The sequence below is a fragment of the Phyllostomus discolor genome, chromosome 11 (assembly GCF_004126475.2).
Source record: "Phyllostomus discolor isolate MPI-MPIP mPhyDis1 chromosome 11, mPhyDis1.pri.v3, whole genome shotgun sequence".
Classification (NCBI taxonomy): Eukaryota; Metazoa; Chordata; class Mammalia; order Chiroptera; family Phyllostomidae; genus Phyllostomus; species Phyllostomus discolor.
The window spans coordinates 57,069,016-57,090,090 of record NC_040913.2 but is presented as its reverse complement, the minus strand read 5'-3'; the positions used below and the strand labels follow the sequence as shown (position 1 = coordinate 57,090,090).

Here is a 21,075-nt window from a genome sequence, read left to right as displayed (position 1 = left end):
GTTACTTAGTAAGTGTAGAGATGTGGGTTTAACAATTGCTACAAATGTGGCAGGGGGAGGGCAGATTTGACATTCTTTGTGAAACAAAAACAAAAGAAACACATAATCCTTAGGGTCACTTTACCCTTTCTCAGAAATGGTTGGCATTTCTGAGATGATAGTGCCTAGATTTGCCTCAGGTAATGTGGAGTCTTTAAGAGTCTCCTAAAAAAATTTTGGATCTGGACTTCCGGCAAGATGGAGGCATAGGTGGATGCACCATACCTCCACGCACTAACTACCAAGATTAGAACAACAATTCAGAGGCAGAATAACACCCAGAACTGACAGAGAATTTATGTGAATGGAAGTCGGACAGCCAAGAAGTTGAAGTAGACCCGTTCATCCAGACCAGTAGGAGAGGCGGAGAGGAACGGCCGGGCGTGTGGCACGGCGCGCAGAGAACAGGGTGAAAAGAGTGCATAAGGCAACCGGGAGTGAGTAAGGCATCTGGGTCATGCAAGATTGCAGCGGGTGGACCCTGAGTACGCAAACGGCAGCGGGCGGTCCCAGTGAGGCAGCGATTGTGGACCAGGGCAGAGCACACAACCCAGGATCCCAGAGAAGGGACTGAGGTCCCAGGAGAACGGAGCTACCACCATTTTCCCTCCCCCCCAGCCCCCCCCCCACACATACAACGTCACAATCTTGTGACTGGGGTGCCCAGCCCTAGTGAACACCTAAGGCTCCGTCCCTCACCGTAACAGGAGCAACCAGACCAAAAAAAAAAAAAAAAGAGAGAGACAGAGAGACAGAGAGAGACAGAGAGACAGAGACATGTCTCAAACAGAAGAACAGATAAGTGCCCCCAGGACTCATCCTTTTGAGTGACCAAGAGATAGCCAATCTATCAGATGCACAGTTCAAAACACTGGTGATTGGGAAGCTCACAAAATTAGTTGATTTGGGGCACAAATTACATGAAAAAATGCAGGTTACCATAAAAGAGATGAAGGAAGATGCACGGAGAACCAATAGTGATGGGAAGGAAACTGGGACTCAAAACAATAGAGTGGACCAGAAGGAAGAAAAAAACAACCAAACAGGAAAGAATGAAGAAATAAGAATTCAAAAAATCGAGGAGGAGCTTAGGAACCTCCAGGACATCTTTAAACATTCCAACATCCAAATTATAGGGGTATTAGGAGGGGAAGAGGAAGTGCAACAGATTGAACACATATTTGAACAAATAATAAAGGAGAACTTCCCCACTCTGGCAAAGGAAATAGACTTCCAGGAAATCCAAGAAGCTCAGGGAGTCCCAAAGAAGCTGGACCCAAGAAGAAACACACCAAGGCACATCATAATTACATTAGCCAAGGTAAAAATGAAGGAGAGAATCCTAGAAGCAGCAAAAGATAAGGGGACAGTCACCTACAAAGGAGTTCCCATCAGACTGTCAGCTGATTTCTCAAAAGAGACCTTACAGGCAAGAAGGGGCTGGAAAGAAATATTCCAAGTCATGAAAGACAAGGACCTGTATCCCAGATTGCTCTATCCAGCAAAGCTTGCATTTAGAATGGAAGAGCAGATAAAGTACTTCTCAGATAAGAGCAAGTTAAAGGAGTTCATCACCACCAAGCCCTTATTTTATGAAATATTAAAGGGACTTATCTAAGAAAAGAAGAAAAAAAAACATGTATAGTAAAAGGACAGCAAACTCACAATTATTAATAAGCACACCTAAAGCAAAACCAAAAGAAACTAAGCAAACAACTAGAACAGGAACAGAACCACAGAAATGGAGATCACATGAAGGGTTAGCAACAGGGGAGTGGGAGGAGGAGAGAGGGGGAAAAGGTACAGAGAATAAGTAGCATAGATTGTAGGTTGAAAATAGGGGGAGGGTAAGAATAGTATGGGAAATGTAGAAGCTAAAGAACTTATAAGTATGACACATGGACATGACTAAAGGAGGGATATGGGTGGGAGAGGGTATACAGGGTGGAGGGGAGTGAGGGGTGAAAATGGGACAGCTGTAATAGCATAATCAATAAAATACATTAAAAATTTTTTGATATTACTCTGAGATGAGATAGGGAAATTAAAGCCCTCTGTGATATCATGCAAAAAAGTTATTTCTAGTAGCACCTGAAGCATAATTCTGCTGTACTTTTCACTTATTATAACATTTTCTGAAATGTTTCTCTAGTGATTTTAGATATTTCATTTTTAATGTTTGATTAAATATGATTTCCAACAGAAAAATTCTAAAGGTGTCTTAGAATGCTGTTAACAAACAAAGTATAGCACTTTGTCAACTGTCTTAAGGAGCAAATAAAACTCTTGGAAACATATACTGACACCTGGGATATTCTGATCCCAAATTCCTTTCCCTTAGAACAAAATATCCAGCAGTTCTCAGTCATGAATGGAAAATACTTTAATTGAAACCACTTATTGCTCCACTACCCAATCCCCACTAATATTATAGTATTTTTAAGTCCTTTTGTAATATATTTTATAGTACATTTTCCCCACATATACTCAGTTTTGTATCTAGTATTTTTTTCAATTTTAACCTTGCCTTCTCTCTCTCTCGCACTAATACTTACCTAAGTCGTATCACTGTAATGACTTTATCATGTTACACCACATGGTGGATGTAGCAAAATTTGCTAAACAATGTTTGTACACTTTATATTATAAACACTGTGATCAAAGCTTTCTGCATAGCTTTTAGAAAAAAACTGTTCACAAATGTGTGCACACTTACATGTATACACATACTGAAATACATACCTGAATATATTCGAAAACTGTATTAATATTTAATAACATCTGATAGAAAAACACAAATATTTTATTAACACTTTCAGTCCCGAAGGGAGCAGAGATTTCTCATTCAATTAAAAATTTATACCCGCTGTCGGAGATGAGTTAATACCCACATTCAAGGGAGGAAAGCCCTCCTTTAAGAATGGTATATTGTAATGTAAACAATTTGAGAAAAGTAATCAGTCATTATATCTTGTTCTGTATCTTGGGAAATGATTCTCTGCATATGAAGGGGGACTCAAACTATAAACCCATACTTGATTTCAAGTTTGAGGGATAAAAAAAGTGAAATACAATTCTATCAGAAGCAAAAATAAGTTTTAAAGAAAGGTTCTTGGTTAACTGCATGTACCTTAAAATACACATATGCCTAAATATCTGTATTAGGAACATATTCTTATTTCCATGCAAACAGAATTCAAAAAGCCATACCACCCAATTGCAAGAAACACATCTTCAGTATACAATTCAATAAGAAAGAATCTGAAAATGCACAGGACAGGTCACTTGGTATAAATCACCAAGATTACTATTATCATTAATAGCAGCAGAATAGCTTACATTTACTGAGTAAATACCAAAATGAATTTTTATAAAATCCCACAGGAAGCTAGTATTATTATTTCAATTAACAGATAAGGAAACAGGCTTAGAGAGGTGGAAAGCATTCAAGGTCATATAGCTAGGATTCCATCACAGAGACAGCATGCTGTATCATAGTGCTTGTACTATACTGCCTCACTTCCACTTAGCTACTTTATCTCTATTGAGGTATCTTCATTCAACTTTCCTCCTTTGCTCAAAGTAGATGCTTTGCAACAATCTTTTGCAGTTACTTTCCAAACTGGCCAGCTTCAATCAGAAACATTTCTACATATATCAATGATTAACCTGCTAAAATCAGGTTAATGATAACTATCTGCTTAGTGAGATAACTTCTTTAAAACACATAAGAGTCAGGTTTCGTATTTAAAGTACTAAAAAGCTCAAAAGGCTTATTCAAAACTACCCAAAAGCCAATCTGGCTTTCAAACAGTTTTTCTTAGTGATGTTACTGTCATAATAAACCAAATCTCTGACAGTTCAGTGGGTTTAATGTTCTTTAGAGTAGATAAAAATATTCTGCAGAGCTATAAAATACATAAAATTTACCTCCAGACTTCACCATCGTGCCATACCAAGCAGTCATATACAGGGCCAGGGTCACTATATTTTTTCTCAAAAGAATTGAGCAATTCCACTTGACTTTGAAGCTCCTCCTTGATTAGTTTATTTGCCTAATTAATTAGAACATATATCAATATTAGTACATTTTGTAATCTTGAAAAGTTATATTAACATATAACCAAAGACACAGTATGACCCAGTAGTAAAGTCATTTTACCCTGGAAAAATGTAAGAAAATTTTCTTTTTATATCTATGTAACTTATAGTTCAATTTAATGATGCAGGTATCAATTTATATTAAACATTAAAAAAATATCTCTTTTACTCAATTTCTCATTCACTCGCTCTGCCCACTTTGAGAAAGACACTATGTTATATATTGGTGATATCTTGTGGCCAAAACACGTATTGGTCACATATCTGTAATGTGTATAACTCATTTCTAAAATTAATTCTAAAATTGCTATAATAGGTTACCTGTACTGGCTATTTTAGATTTTTGTATCAGGGCTGTTTCTATTTAAAACCTGTTTCTTAAGAACCCAAATAAATAATAAAATCATCAGCTATCTTACCTTTTTTAGAATATGCTAAGCTAAACACCCATTATATTCATGACCATATTTTGATCCATGGAAATGAGAATTTAAAATGCTTCAACCTAAGTATTTTTTTAACTACCTACTACATTAGACTGTGTTACCCCAATAACCCTAGTAAGTAAAAATTTAATTTTCACATTTCAAAAATCTTAAGCTAGGCTTTGTTTTTAATTATTTAACATACTGAACATTTACTCCCCTTTAAAGAAAAAAGACAATTATATAGACATGTTTGGCCTATAATAAGATATTAAACCCAGCTCCCTCTTTAATCAAGTTAGCCATATATATGTAGCACCTGAAATACTACTGTATTTTTGGGACTATAAGATGCACTCACCCCCAAATTTGGAAGGAAAACGGTGGTGCACCTTATAGTTTGAATGTAGCGTACCTGGCTTGCTGGGGGTGGGGACATGGCGGTAGAGCAAGGCCACAGGTTATTAAATATTTTACCACCTTTTTTGCTTCAAAACATTTTTTCCTATTTTCCTCCTCTAAAACCTAGGTGTGTCTTATGGTCTGCTGTATCTTATAGTCCTAAAAATATGGCACATTTATTGTGTCCAATAAAAGAATGAAATCAGGACAAATATTGACCTAATAGAAAATTACACAGCTGTTCAGAAAGAATGCTGTACATAGATTAAGTAAATATAAATTAAATGCATATATAGATCTATACAGGCCAGTGGTCTTCAACACCAGCTGTATGTGAATTAAAGCTCATGGGGAACATATAAAATGTCTGCCTCCCTGCAAGGTTTTGATTTAATTCCTTTCTAGGGCACAAGCATGGGCAGTTTTAAAGTCCTTCATATGACTCTAATATGCAGCCAAGGTGGAGAATCGCTAATATGATTCCATTTTTGATAAAGAAAAGGTACATTCACCCATTAAAAGAAAAATTCAGAAGGATAAACACTGAGTTGTTGTTACCATCCCTGAAGGGTGGCATTTTGGAGGCTTTCACTCGCTACTTTGTATACCTGTGTTGTCCAAAAGTTTCTGCAACTAGCAAATATTTTCTACATAATAAATCAGGACATTATTTTTATTGTATAAATTGATTAAAAAATGTACTGGTTATTTAAGGATGGAGAACACTGGGAACACTCATATGTGGAGGTAACCTCCAAAAACCCCTGGAATTATCTTCTGGAGCTTGGGCCCCTTGCAGTACAGGCTTCTCCTGCTAGGTAAGTATTCTAGAAACCATCCTTATCAGTGTGCCAGGTGGCACTGTTGTGAGAGGCTGCATATGGCTTCAGTGAGTTGATTTTGAAGACTCTTTCAACACGTTTGCCCATTTCATGATGGGTGATTTATGAGCGTTCCTGCCCACATCGCACTGAGTGTTCACCAGTCTTTGACCAAGAATGGTAGAACCCTGCGTCCCGCCCTCCCTATTCAATGGATCTCACCCTGAGCAATTTTTTTTTGTTTCCCTGGATGAAAAAAGTCCTCAAAGGGAAGTATTTTGCTGATGTGGAAGAGATCAAACAAAAAACAGAAGAAGCACTAAAAAGCATCAAAATTGATGAATTCAAAAACTGTTTTGAGCAATGGAAAAAACATCCCAATACATGTATTGCATCAAATGGAGAGTACTTTGAAGGTGACTGAAATTTAAACATTAAAGTATGAATATACAATTTTTTAGTAAATAAATTCAAGATTTTTTCGGGTCCCCCCTCATGTTTCCTGTGGGCATGTGAATTGGAATGACCAATTATGACCCCCCAAAATTCATTAAGAATGTTCAAAACAGTATTTTTAGTAATAGCCAAAAATTAAAAATAAAGAAAATATCAATATGCAGAATAGATACATAAATAGCAAGGGATGTGAACAACTATTTCAACACCCCAAATATGGATGAATCTCACCAACATATTGAGAGCAGCTACACATAAAAGAATGCACATTGTATGATTCCATTTTACAAAATTGGAAATTGACATAATAATTCAGTAGATTTAGAAGTTAGGATGGTGATTGCCCTTAGGGAGGAATGGGGAGGAATAGGTAGGGAGACACATGAGATGATGCAGCTAATATGCGAGTGTTCACTTTGTGATCATTCATGACTATACACTTATGATTTAAGCATTTTTACATGTTGAATATTAAATTCTAAATATTATACATATAAATTGATTTTGGATAAATAATAAAGGAAAAGTGAGTAAAAGTAAACAACTTAAAACTTGTGGGGGAAAAAGTGTATTAATAATTATCTCAGAACTCTGGTACATGGTCCTACAGTAATGTGTAAATAAAAATGATGAGCACCAACTTGAGAAGGACAATTGTTGGCAACATCGAATTCTTCCTGTTTTCTACAAGCTTCTGCCAGGGCCACTCTGTGAATAGGGTCCCAGATTTTTTCCTTCCGTTCCTTCTGTAAAGACAGAAAAATTACCTCACTATGAGGCTGAAAAATATTCAGAGGTAAACCTAGACAGTCATTTATATGTAGACCTAGTTATTATCAGCTGTGATGCTACATGATTCTCATACAGATGCTTAAAAAACCCCATTTATAATCAAGTTCATAAAGCAATGAATCAATGATTAAAAAATGTTTAGTTCATTCTCTGCACCTAGATTTTAAGAGAATAACTTTAACAAGGCAAACCAAATATATTTTTATACATTATATGCCCCAATTTAAATCCTTGAAGAGGATATAAATAATACTATGTCAGATTCCCAATAATTTAAAGTAAAAGAAAATACTGTATTTTGGGACCTTACAGAGCTGATTAAGTACAAGCAAAGGACAAGAGTAAGATTGCAGCTGCATTTTGATGGACATGCAGACTTCCTCAATTTCCATACCCGCAGCTTATTTTTTTCTGATTTTCTTTGACTTCATAGATTTCTTTGTTACTGAAATTGATCTTTAACACAGACTGCCTCCCAACAGAAAAACCCTTTCTAGTAAAATAATCAGCTTGACTGAGATAAGGCAGGGGAGGGAGTCAACTTTAACTTAATCACTCTATATTTGCATGTTAATTTGTACCTTAGCAACACAGATTAAATTTAACATAGTGCATAAAAATACTGTGCTTATATGTGTATTTCAGTTTAAAATTTAAAAATAAAATAGTACCCAATAAAAGTCATGTGCATTACTTTTTTGTACTAATGATTGGAATCTGACTAATGAATAATGTTATTATATATGTCTAAGTTATGACCCCTGGAGAAGCAGATAATATTATGATTAGATAAAAGGGCCCACAGGTCTTTCCCCTTGGGCTCATTTTCAAGGATTATATCTCATTTTACAGTTGAAACCATGAACCTGTCTACATCAGCAACTATTGTCATAGCAATCTTCTAAAGTAGCGCTGTCAATACAGGAGCCACTAGCCCCACTTTGTTATTTAAAGTGAATTCTAAAATATTTCATCAATTAAAATTTCAACTATTTAGTCATCCTGGTCACATTTCAAGTTCGCAATAACTACCTGTGGCTAGTGACTACCATAAAGGACAGATAATTAAACATTTTGAACATTTCTTTTTTTATTAATTATTTTTTTATTTTTCTTTTTTTCCCTATTTTATTTTAAGCATTGTTCCCTTTGCAACAGCATGGATGGAGCTGGAAAGCATTATGCTAAGCAAAATATGCCAGGCAGTGAAAAACGTTTTGAACATTTCCATCATCACTGAACGGTCTATTGAATAGTGCTGCTTTAAAGCAGGCCATGTATCACTTAATTTACAACTCTACTTTTTTAATGACAGATTTGTGTTTCATATACTGCAGTTGCTTTAGGTGTGAGTAACCCTTTCCTTAATAGTGAATGATAACTAACTGAGACCAAGGTTGGTTAAACAGTAAGAAAAATAGGAAAAATTATCATAAAAGCCATAAAGTCTGGATGTTAAATCCACTGTTTTTAGCCTTTTTGAGGTTAAAAAGTAAAGTCCTTTAAAAATCCAATGAAAGCTATATCCCAGTTCCCAGAAAAACACAAATATCCAAAGATTTGAAATTAATTTCAGTGTATCCACAAATTTCCTAAGTTTATGCATGTATCCAAGATTAAGAACTATGACTTTAAATGGGTAACATTCTATTGTACAGCATCTTCCTTTAAGCAGTCATTGATTGAAAATCTCCCATCAACCAAAATAATTAAGCATTAGTGAGATTTTTATGAATTTTTCTTCAGTAGGAATAAAATTTGAGAAAGAAGATAAGTCAGTGATATAAATTGAACATTACCTGTATCCTTTCCTTGAGGGCTTTTGGATAAAAGTCATAGCCATTTTTTATGCCAATATGATATCTGCCTGAGGGATTTGTCCAACTCACAGGAATCTATAGAAAAATAAATAAATTACTGATTCACAAAATGCTTCCCAATTCCAATGATTTGCCACTGAAGAAAAAGGAATTTCACTTCTATCCCAATGGCTCAATGTAGATGAGCAGGTTCACGTATCAGAGCACTATTTTTTAATGTTCTAAGGTGCCACTTATTATCTCTCTGGCTCCTTTTATCTCAGCCATAAATAAGATGGTTCAACTAGAATACCTTTCATTTACACAATGCTTCATAGTTTACAAAGTGCTTTCAACATATGCAACCTAATTAAACCACTAAGATCTTTAGTTCTTAAGCATCAATAACACCTTGCCTCTCCCTTTGTCACCCTATAGCCCATCAATTAGTGGGAAGGGGAAGGAATTTACAGAAACCCTGAACTTTAGATATCTTGTTAACAACAAGAACTTTAATCAGCTCCAAGATACAAGAATAATGTCTAGAAACTAAATAACAGCTCTTGAGTTTGTAAGAAAAAAGTTCTATAAAATCATTTTAATTATATGTAACATTTTATAATAGTCTTTTCAGCTATCTCAAAGTATTTAAAAATAAAGTTTTTCATTAACAGAATGATGTAAAGAGGATACCCAGTTTACAAATGGAAAAAGCAAAGAAGCAAAAGGAAATTAAATAACTTGCCCAAACAACAGAAAGACAGAAAATTAGAATCTAGCTCTATCATGGAGACCAAAAAATTCAGTGTAAATGATATTTAATTCAAAGTCATACAGAAACACTTCCAGTCAAGATGGAGGCATAGGTAAATATGCCTTGCCTCCTCGAACAACTACAGAAAAAATTACAACTAGACTACAAAACAAATATCACCCAGAAGAGTAAAAAAATTGAGCTGCATGGAAGTCTCACAAGCAAGGATTTAAAGAAGGCACATTCATTTTGATAGGTAGGTGGGGCAAGAGTGGGGAGACATGAAAGGGTCAGTCCCACATCCATATGTGGTGGATAAAACTCAGGAGGGATATACCTCAGGAGCCAGGGATCCCAGACCCACACCAGAATACCCAGCCCAGGGTTCTAACACCAGGAAGCTAAACCCCATAACTTTTGACTGTAAAAAACACTGGGGGTTGGGGTGGTAGAACAAATAGCAGGATTCTTAGGAGACTCCTCTTAAAGGGCCTGCAACAGACTTAGGACTTTTCATTCCCTCTGGGATTCAGCACCTGGCAACAGCTGGAGGAGCACCAAAGGTATGCGGGAAGAAATTGAAGGGACTGGCAACAGGGCGAGAACCAGGAGACAGCTTCTTCCCTGGCAAAACTCCAGAGGCCAGTCACAGGCACTGCCCCTGAGGCCTCCCCCACACAGAACTACAGAGTGGTGACATGGATTACCCTGCCCTGGTGATTACCTAAGGCTCTGTACCATACAACTTATAGGTGTGCCTTTTCTACAATAGGCCATACTACTAAGACAGGAAGTCAAAGCAGCTCTACCTGAAACACAGAAACAAACACAGGGAGGCTGCCAAAATGAGGAGGCAAAGAAATACAGCCAAAATGAAAAAACTGAACAAAATTCCAGGGAAAGAATTGAACAAAAAGGAGACAAGCAAAATGTCAGATGCAGAGTTCAAAAACTGGTTATCAGGATGCTCAAGGAACTCACTGAGTACTTCAACAACATAAAAGCGACCCAGGCATAAAAAGGTAGTTACATTAAGTGAAATAAAGAAAAATCTATAGGGAACCAAGAGTGGGGGGATGAAGCCAAGAACCAAATCAATGATTTGGAACATCAGGAAGAAAAAAAACATTCAATCAGAACAGCAAGAAGAAAAAAAGAATAAAAAACAATGATAGGCTAAGGAACCTCTGGAACATCTTCAAATATACCAACATCTGAATCATAAGAGTGCCAGAAAGAGAAGAGGAAGAGCAAGAAATTGAAAACTTATTTCAACAATAAAAGAAAACTTCCCTAATTTGGTGAAGGAAACAGACATACAAGGAAGCACAGAGTCCCAAACAAGATGGACACAAAGAGGACCACAACAAGACACAACATAATTAAAATGCCAAAGGTTAAAGTTAAAAAGAGAACCCTGGCTAGTGTGCTTCAGTGGATTGAGTGCCAGCCTGTGAACCAAAGGGTCACTGATTTGATTCCTAGCCAGGGCACATGCCTGAGTTGTGGGCCAGGTCTCCAGTGAGGGGCACGTGTGAAGCAACCACACACTGATGTTTCTCTCCCTCCCTTTCTCCCTCCCTCCCCTCTCTCTATAAAAATAAATAGATCTTTTTTAAAAAGATTTTTAAAAAATTATTAAAAAATAATAAATAAAAAGAGAATCTTAAAAGCAGCAAGAGTAAAAAAGAGAGTTACCTACAAAGGAGTTCCCATAAGACTGTCAGCTGATTTCTCAAAAGAAACTTTGCAGTCTAGAAGGGGATAGCAAGAAGTATTCAAAGTGATAAAAAGCAAGACCTATAACCTATATTACTCTATCCAGCAAAGTTGTCATTCAGAATGAAAGGGCAGAAAGACTGCTTCCCAGAAAAGGGAAGGTATTCACCACCACCAAGCCATTATTATATGAAATGTTAAAGGGAATCACATAAGAAAAAAAAAGATCAAACTATGAACATTAAAATGGCAATAAACTATCAACAACTGAATCTGAAAAACAAACTAAGCAAACAAAGCAGAACAGAAACGGAATCATAGATACAGAGATCATTTGGAGGGTTATCAGCTGGGAGAGAGAAGGGGGAGAATGGGGAGGGAGGTACAGGGATCAAGAAGTACAAATTGGTAAGTACAAAACAGACAGGTGAATGTTAAGAACAGGAGAGAAAATGCAGAAGCCAAAGAACTTAATGTATGACCCTTGGACATGAACTAAGTTGGGGGGATTGTTAGTGAGAATGGGGGTAGCAGGGGAGGGGAATAAAGGGGAATAATTGGGACAACTATAATTGCATTATAAATAAAATGTATTTAAATAAAGTCATATAAACCTGGCTATGAATCCAAACTCCTCTATTAATTAGGTGGGATCAATCCACTGGCTTCTAGCTCTTCACATGTGAAAGGAAAAAATAATCCCTACTTTATGATTCTCATGAATAACAAAATGTACTAGACATCAACTAACTTGAAATGTCAATAAAGAAAATGTGGGATATAGCCAGGTAGCTCAGTTGTTAAAGCATTGTACCAATACACCAAAGTTGTGGGTTCATTCAAGGAGCAAATGATGAATGGAAAAATAAACAACATATCTATGTTTCTCTCTCTCAAATCAATCAATAAAAATAAAAATAAAATGTAGAGGATCCACATTCTTTGTAAACATAGGACCTATAATCATTAAAAACAGCTTTTAAATGTGTATAAATTATGAATTTGAACTATCAACCAATCAGAGTTGGTTCACTCATCAATTCTCCTTTGGCAACATCTTTAACCAACTGGCCCCCAGGTCCCTCATCAAATCATTCCCCAGCTAGGAAACTTTTGGATGAAATTTTCTCACAACAAAATGGAAGAAAATGGTCATTCACAGAGGTTCAAAGATCTACTGACTTTTTAAAAGCCTGTATATCACTAATCATTTCTGAATGAAATGGATGTCTAGAGTGTGCAAAATTTCAACTATGTTGGCATACAAACTAGTGCTTTTCATTTACAACTTAATCTTCTGTAGAGAATAGAGTTTCTTAACTCATATTGATGTTCCTCTCCCTTTCACCCTCCCTTCACCTCTCTCTAAAAATAAATAAAATCTTTTAAGAAAATGAGGATTATCTGTAAATGAAAAAAAAATCAGAAAATAAACCATGGTTCTGCTATCTAACTTTAACCAAGTTAGGATAAAGTTAACTTTTCTCTACAAGGTAATTTTGGAAAATGTCATTGTATCTACTTGAGAATTCTGTACAAATGAAGATACTTTTAGTCTCTTTAAGAATCAAAACTGTATATTTTGACCATTTTAAGTTATCTTTAAAATGGCTTTAATTACATGGTAACTACAATGTAATAACACTAATTGTCACAAGAGAAACATAATCTCTTTAATTACCCACTACCCCTCTTTTCCCTGAGTCTTTTATAAATGCCTAGCAGGGAAATGAACATTTTCTTAAACAAGCCAAGTGCCATCCTTAGTGTTAATGTTCCATGTAGTAGGATCCTGTTAAAGGGGTCTTTTTTGCCTCCAAACATCATTACATTGGGTGTTAGAGCTTCAATGCATGGATTTTGGGGGCACACATTCAGTCCATAACACATAAAGGAGGCAGCAAAATAGTAATGCCTTCTGTCTGCCTGTAGTAGGTACATTCTAAGATGACTGATGCCTTTATATAGTCCTTTCCACTGGTGAAGGCAGGATCTGTGAATATCACTCCTATGATTATGTTAAGTAATATGGCAAAGGTGAAGTATATTGCAGATACGATTTTGGTCCCTCATCAGGTGTTGAGTTCATCAAAAGGGAGATTAACCTTGTGTATGTGACCTAATAAGGTGAGTTCTCTAAAAGAGAGACTGATGTCAACCCTGAGGTCAGAGAGATTCTTCTGTTAGCCTTCCATAAACAAGCTTTCAGGACAAAAAAAATTATGTCAACAACCATGTTAACTTAGAAGAGGAGCCTCAGATGAGACTGCAATCCCAACCAACACTTGACTATAGTCTGGTTAAAACCCTGAGCTAAGAGCCACAAAGAGCCATGCCTGGACTTCTGACCAACGGAAACAGATAATAAATGTAGAACATATGTGATGTGATTTTAAGCCATTAAGTTTTTGTTACTTTGTTAGCACAGAAAATTAATTCATTGCCACAACAATCTTATCTAATAGACAATGCCCAAACATAATTCAGACATGGTAAAAGATGGAAAAAGTTAAATACAGCTCTTTACACATATAAAGAACCACAAATTTATTTTCCAGACTAATTCTACCTATTGCTTTAAAAGGTAAGAATGGAATCAGAAATTCTTGCCATCTAACAAACTCATTAGCTAATTTCTCATGGACTGCACTGTTTATTTTCTAATTATTTTTCACGTTAGCTTACTCCAGCCTTTCTACCAAGTACAAGGAATAAGACAATGCTAATCACTTAAGTCCATAATTATTAAAGCCTAAATATTTCATGTTCAAGTTTCCAGAAAGGCCAGAAAAAGATGAAGGCAAAACCATAATCTGGTTACTTTATCCACCCTTCCATTCAACACTTAAAATTTTTTTTTTAAGATTTTATTTTACTTATTTTTAGAGAGGGAAGGGAGAGAGAGAGAGAGAAACATCAATGTGCGGTTGCTGGGGGTTATGGCCTGCAACCCAGGCATGTACCCTGGCTGGGAATCGAACCTGGGACACTTTGGTTCCCAGCCCGCGCTCAATCCACTGAGCTACGCCAGCCAGGGATAACACTTAACATTTTTAGTATTTGGCAACCACATTGAAAAACAGAACAACCCAATTCTAAGTCTACTATCAAACAACAAAATGACTTCCTCTAAGATGGCCCCGAATGAACACCACATCCTCATATCCATGCCCTTGTAAAATCCCTACCGCTTAAGTGTGTGCTGTATTTAATGACTTGCCTCTTAATGAAAAGAATATAGCAGAAGTAATAGGATGTCACTTCCAAGATTAATTTATAAAAAGACCATGGCCTGTATCTTAGGTATAGACTCTCTTGGATTCCTGCCCCCACCGACAGGGGGAAAGACAGCTGGATGTTGTGAAGCATCCTGGTAGAGTGGTCTTACTAGCAAGGAACTAGAGCCTGCCAATAACCACTTGAGTGAGCTTGGAAACAGACTCCTCTTCCCCACCAAGTTGAGCTTTCAGATGAAACTGCAACCCTGACTAATAAGCTGAGAAGAGATCTTGAATGAGAGGCACCCAGCTAACTGACACACAGATTCCTGACTCAAACTGTGGTAATACATGTTTATTGCTTTAAACCATGAAATTTTAGAATAATTTGTTGTATAGTAACAGCTACTAATACTCACCATACCATCAAATGTAAGCTAAAAACATTAGATGGTTTGAAGTAACCATACAAAAAAAAAGAAAAAAATTAAATAAAAAGATAAATGCTCCAACCTTAAGCACTCTTCCTGAAAGGCCAATAATTTCACCATCCTTTGGCTCTACTACTGTAGTAGTATTCACATCACCACTTCCTGTTGTGTCAACAATATCAATGATTTTTGGTTTTCCATCAGATGTAACCTAAAAATTAAAGGAAATTAAAATGAATTATAGATTTAACTTTTTATGCTTAAAAAAGGCAATGTCAATCCCCATGTGTGCACATGTGTGCATATGTACACATATATAAAACATCCTGTAAAATCTGCTTTCATTATAGAAAGAGAACTGAATTGTTTTAAGCAAAAGCCTGACAATCCTAAAAAGAAAATTTAGTCACGGAAAACACCCAGAATCCTTCAAGTGGTTTCATATATTCAGTTAACAAATATTTACTGAGCATTTACTATAGGTCATACTCTATTTTAGGTGTAGGGGATATAGTAGTGATTAATATACAAAAAACCCTGACCTCACAGATCTTGCAGTATATAGTCAATAAACAAACAAGTAAAAATCATAAATGTCAGACAGTGATAATCACTACTGAGAAAAATTAAACAGGGAAAGGAGACAAGAGGTATAGGGCTTTTGATTTAAACCAATGGTCAATAAAGTTCTCACTGAAGAGGAAACACCTGAGAAAAGATCTGAGAACATGAGCTTGGGGGTAGACAAGTACAAAATTTTAGGGGAAAAATGTTTAATAATATTTCATTATTGGATGCCACAATAAGCACTCAAACTTCATGTAAGTCCAAATTCAAACTCAACACTAAAACTTGTTTTTTTCCAGGCTTTGCCACCTCAAGAAATGAACACAGAGACAGTTGCTAAAGTCAGAAATTTAAAGGTCCTTCTCTCTTTAGTTTATCCCTCATATCAAATCTGTCAGGAAGTCCTCTTAATTCTACTTCTAAAATATAGTTCAAATCTATATTCTTTTTTGATTTCTACTACAAGTACCCTCCACCACAATCCTCTTGCCTTCATGATGTGATGATGCCAGTGTCTCCCAGTGTCCATTCCTGGCCTCCACAAAAATCAGTAACAAAAAAATTGTATTACACCACTCCTCCACTTAACACCCCACCAGGGATCACTGAGTGCTCAATATAAAAACCTTTGCCAGATCTGACCCCTGTTACTCTCAGCCACTTATAATTCCAACCACTCTGGCCCTTTTACAATTCCTGGGACATTCCAAACTTTTGCCTGCTTCACAACTTATTTACACGAGGCCCTTCTGCTTAGAATTCTCTGTCCCTTCAGTCTTTCAAAATGAATTTCAATATTATCTTAGTTTTCTACTAAACTAAGTGTTACCCTTCAGAAAGGCTTCCCTGTGACTTCCTTTTAAGTGGCTGCCATCCTAAACCTGATTATTCTTTCTCAGTGTACCTTGTTTCCTTCATATAACTTAACCCAGTACATAATTATAGTTAGGTGACTCCTCTATTTCCATTATTAGAACATAAGGTCCACAGAGCTAGGACTATGACTATTTTATTCACCAAACCTAGCAGTGCCTGTAGGTACGCAATATATATTTAATTACTGGATGACCTGATACTAATTACTCAGTATTAAGACTTATTTTCCTAAGGTCTAGTTTCTTGGCCAACCCATAAACTTTCATTTGGGCCATGCTGACTGGTACAGGTAACAGTATTAGATTTTCATACTGTTTTGGTAAGAAAAATCACTTCTAGGACCTTCTTGGACTAGGGAATCCGTAGCATTCAACATGTATGTATTGAATTACCAACAAGAATCACGGGCTGATACAAACAGACTAAAAAAAGAAAATGCCTTACCCTCAAGAAAAAAAAAAGAATATAAAAAAATGCCAAGTGTGACAAGAGCACAAGGCCTTGAAGCTCCTTTTCCACCTGGAGAATTCATGCTCCTTAAGATAAAGCTTAGTGTCCCTTTCTGAGTCACCTGCCTCCCTCCCTAATACCAACTGCCCTGCCCTGAAAGCTCTTTAGTTAAAGTATATCTGAAAAGAGGAGAGGGAAAGTCACTATATGGAGGACACAAGTGCACACATTTTTTTTCTTTATAAGGCAAAGCAAATGGTGGTTGGTGGACTCCAAATCTCACTCCAATCACGTTGCCATCGAACACCCAGAGGCTGATAGCTTTGTTATGGGCTGCACAGTTGTGATTTTTATGTATGCTAGTTCTTAATCTGGATGCTTATTCTTCAGGGGCTGTCTATACAGCTATTGTAATAGCACTAGGAACACAAATCACACCTGTCATTCTCATTCAATGAGTAAACAACTTCAGTGACTTCAGATCAAGTAATCAAAAGAGATCACTAACAAGTCAGACACAGATCCCTCTCATTAGCAACCTCATTATCAGTATGTGATCCGTGGAACAAAGCCTAATGGGATTTAGTGGCTTAAGTATACAGTACTACTGGCACAGCTTTACTTACTAGGACCTCTCTCTTTCATTTCTAATATATGCAATTTTCTATCTATGTACTTCTTTCTTCACCATTAGGTGAAAGCAACCACTGCACTGGAGATAGTAAGACAAAAGAGGAAATTTAGAGTTAGGAAGAAAAGGGGGTGGAGCTGAATCAAATCAGTAGATATTCCAAAAGGTAATGGGGTCAAGACCCATCTGGGTTTCCAAGTATTAAGCAAGAGTGTACAGGTGATGGTAGAAGGCTTGCAGGCAGATTAAACTCCACCCGCAAAGATATGTATTGGGGAAAGATCTGAAATATTTGGGTGAAAGAAAAAGAGTAACATGTTCCAGGTCAGAGCACAGGGTAAATGTGGATATGGACAGAAAAAATGATGAGATAAGAACTGAGGCTATATGAGGAGGTGGAGTTGGATGGTGAAGGGACATATACATGATTCAAATTTTTGGATTTTTATACAAAGGCAATTAGGATGCCTAAACAACTTTATATTACACAAGAGTGAATGGAACTTTTTGTTTTTTGTTTTTTTCTTGGATAAAGGAAAATAACTTTGGCAATGTGACAGATAAAAGCAACACTGGTGGCCAGGGAGACACACTAGTTATTGCATATTTATTTCCAGGTCCAGTCCAAGTACCATCTCTCATCTGTAAATTCTGATTGGTCTAGCCCTCATTGGTCCTCTCTGATCAATCTCTGTAACAGTCTGCTGGACTACATTATTTTTTAACACAACATTAAGCACCTACCAGATGCCCGAATATTTGCTGAGGAAAGATTTAATCATTCATGTGATTATTACTGTCATGCTGTCCACCCTCCCAACAAGCCCATACAACTGTCGAACAAGAGAACCAGGCCCAAGGCAGTTACCAAAGAATAAGACACTCCACTGTGTTCTTCAAAGTTTTCCCTTGTACCTCTAGTCTTCTATTTAGACCCCACTAGGCTTTCCAAACTTCCACTTTGGCCTCTTCCTCCCCTATTTCACTCTTTCCCTCCTTTTTACTTCTATCCACTTTCTTATCTTAATGAAGTAGGTATACATAGATATACAAAATTAATTTGTTAAAGGTGAAAAAAATAAAAAGTCACTATGTTTGCAAACCCATGAATCTCTTCACTAGCCATGTTTAGGTCAACCTCTCAGAGTTAAAAGTTGTTAGAAAATTATGTTTTAGTGTCCCAGGTTCGATTCCCAGCCAGGGTACATGCCTGGGTTGCAGGCCATAACCCCCAGCAACCGCACATTGGTGTCTCTCTCTCTCTCTTCCTCTCTTCCCTCTCTAAAAATAAATAAATAAAATCTTAAAAAAAAAAAAGAAAATTATGTTTTTATTTTACTTCAATATTTCATTGTTTAAACATTTGCTATTACATGCATATCTATTTTCTAGATAGTTCAGTGATTTAAGACCCAGCATAAACTCCTTTAACTAAATTTCTTTACTTTAAAAAAAGTAGTGTTCAACACTTTTCTTGACCACCTAAAAGAGTCACATATAATTAATCTCAATCAATTTTCATAATGACACTGTGGGATGAGAATTACTGTTACTTTACAGAGAGTTAACGAAATAATTTGATAAGCAGGCATAGGAAATTCGACAAAAGTATCTTTACTAACACAGTACTCCTCCAAACTCTTCTGATTCTCTTATTATCCCAACAAAAGACCCAGTGAACCACTTACCTAGCTGTACTCCTTGTACTTATTCCTATAAAAAGTAAACATACAACACAACAGAATGGAAATCATTACTAATCTATAATAAAGCCTCAATGATATGAGAGCTGTCATTTTTTAAGTCTTCAGAGTTTTTAACACAACTGTACCACTAGAGTTACCAGGAAAGAACACATCACTTGCTCCTCTTATGATTCACCAAAGATGCCTGGCAGGACCACGGTAGGATGTATTGACTCCAGAATGCTGCTGAAGAATTAACAGGAGGAACCAGAGAGATTCTATTCAATCAGACTAGTTCCTGCCCCCCCCCCCCAATTACATTCTAACTTCCAAAATGCTACCTCAAATGTTAGCACAATAGAGGGTCCAGAGATAGGAGAGGCATGGGGGGCGGGGGGGGAGATGATTATTAAAATTCATCGTTTAGTATAGAAAAGGAAGGTAAGATACACAGATAACGCACTGAAATGAGAGATGAGCATACAGGAGGCGATCTTGAATAAGATCAGTGAAATTTTATTACTGGATTTCAGTAAAGGCTAAGGCTAAATTTACAAGTCAAACTTTGGGTACTTTAAGCTGAGTATGTTTCAGAGGAACATCCTTTAAAATTATCTTTTAGTATGGTTCCGTGATCTAAAGGTGCCTAAGGCAAAACTAAGTAATTTTTAAAATTGTAAATTAAGTATGTTGTCTTATATTTGGAGACTAAAAATTTACATAAGTATAATTTAATAAAGTCTGAAGTTCGCCAAAACCAAACTGAAAGACTAAGACATGCGTTTCAATGACCCTAAATAAGTACAAAGCAGAAGATGGTTTAAAAGTAGAATACATAAACTACCAGAGGAAATAATTCCGGAAGTTGACCGAGTTATCTTCGTGAAACCCGGCTTTCGTGTTTAAAAATAAACAATTCTTTCCAAAACTAAATCTCCCTAACTCGGCAATAAAAATAAGTTCTGATAGGTCATTTGCCCCTCCCCCGCAACGTATAATACAAGTTGTAAAATCCTCATTTGAAAATAGGCACAGGCCGGTGCACGGGACACGAGGGATCAGTGGAGGAAGATAGTGTGACGGGAAGGAGCCCGAGGCCCCGGGCCTGGCAGCGCCTACGTAGGAAGGGGCTTCCTGGGTGAAAGGCAGACTCAGACACTCGACCAGCCGCGCCCGCCGCTTTTGTGTAGGCCGGGATCACCTCCCAGCCCGGGTGCCCGGGCTGGGGGCCCCGCGCCCATGGCACCCCGCCCGTCCTCCCCGCACGCTCTGCCCTCTGCCTCTCTCTAGCACCCGGCTCCCGCTCGGCCTCAGAGTGGGCTTCGGCCTCCGGGCTCGGAGGCTGGTTTTCTACGAGTCCAGGGCCCGCCGGTCGCCCGCGCCGGAGCGCTCCGCGGCTACCGCACCTGCATGCCCGGGGCACCGGGGTCAACCCCAGTGTCCAGGACGGCGATGAGCACCCCTCGTCCGTCATACTCCGGGTAGCGACAGAGAAAGGAGGCGGCCCCAGTCTCTTTCTTGGGCAGGAGGCCGTGGAAAGGGAAGGGCTCCTCAGTGGCGGCGGTGGCCATGAACGCAGGCTGGAGAACGACGAAGAGGCAAACTGCCAGGCTGCGCGCGGACAAGCAGCGCGAGGACACCCGGGCTGCCAAGGGCCTGGGCGGGGGAGAGGGGCGGGACTCGCTGGCCGCCAATCCCAGTCCGCCAGGAGGAGGTGGCCAATCAAGCTCTGTACGTAAGCTAACGGCACCGCTCTTAGGAGCAAGGCGGAGTGTTCCCCGGGCCGCAGTGATGGAGGCGGAGTCGAAGTCGGAGACGTTGCTGGAGGATTCGGTTCTAGAACCTGGACCCTTAAAGAGGCTCGCACTGTGAATTTTTAGGAGAGGACCGGCCTCCAAGCAAAGGGTTC

At 37.7% G+C, this 21,075-nt stretch overlaps 1 protein-coding gene across 4 annotated transcripts in view; it reads right to left on the bottom strand.

The window, feature by feature from the left end:
• TPP2 (tripeptidyl peptidase 2) overlaps positions 1–20,835 on the bottom strand; it is a 122,247-nt gene extending 101,412 nt beyond the window's left edge. The window contains exons 1-5 of one of the 4 annotated variants that reach the window (XR_003685550.2): positions 20,573–20,831; positions 15,040–15,168; positions 8,836–8,931; positions 6,886–6,990; positions 3,970–4,094 (exon numbers count right to left, since the gene is read on the bottom strand). Coding sequence is in view for 3 of the 4 variants with exons in the window: in XM_036011434.1 (XP_035867327.1) it covers positions 3,970–4,094; positions 6,886–6,990; positions 8,836–8,931; positions 15,040–15,168; positions 20,573–20,737 (620 nt within the window). In the remaining variant the exon portion in view is untranslated. Of the gene's footprint in view, positions 1–3,969; positions 4,095–6,885; positions 6,991–8,835; positions 8,932–15,039; positions 15,169–20,572 lie in introns of all 4 variants that reach the window. The other 3 variants (XM_036011434.1, XM_028526286.2, XM_028526287.2) reach the window with 3 other exon arrangements.
• Positions 20,836–21,075: the final 240 nt, after the last annotated feature.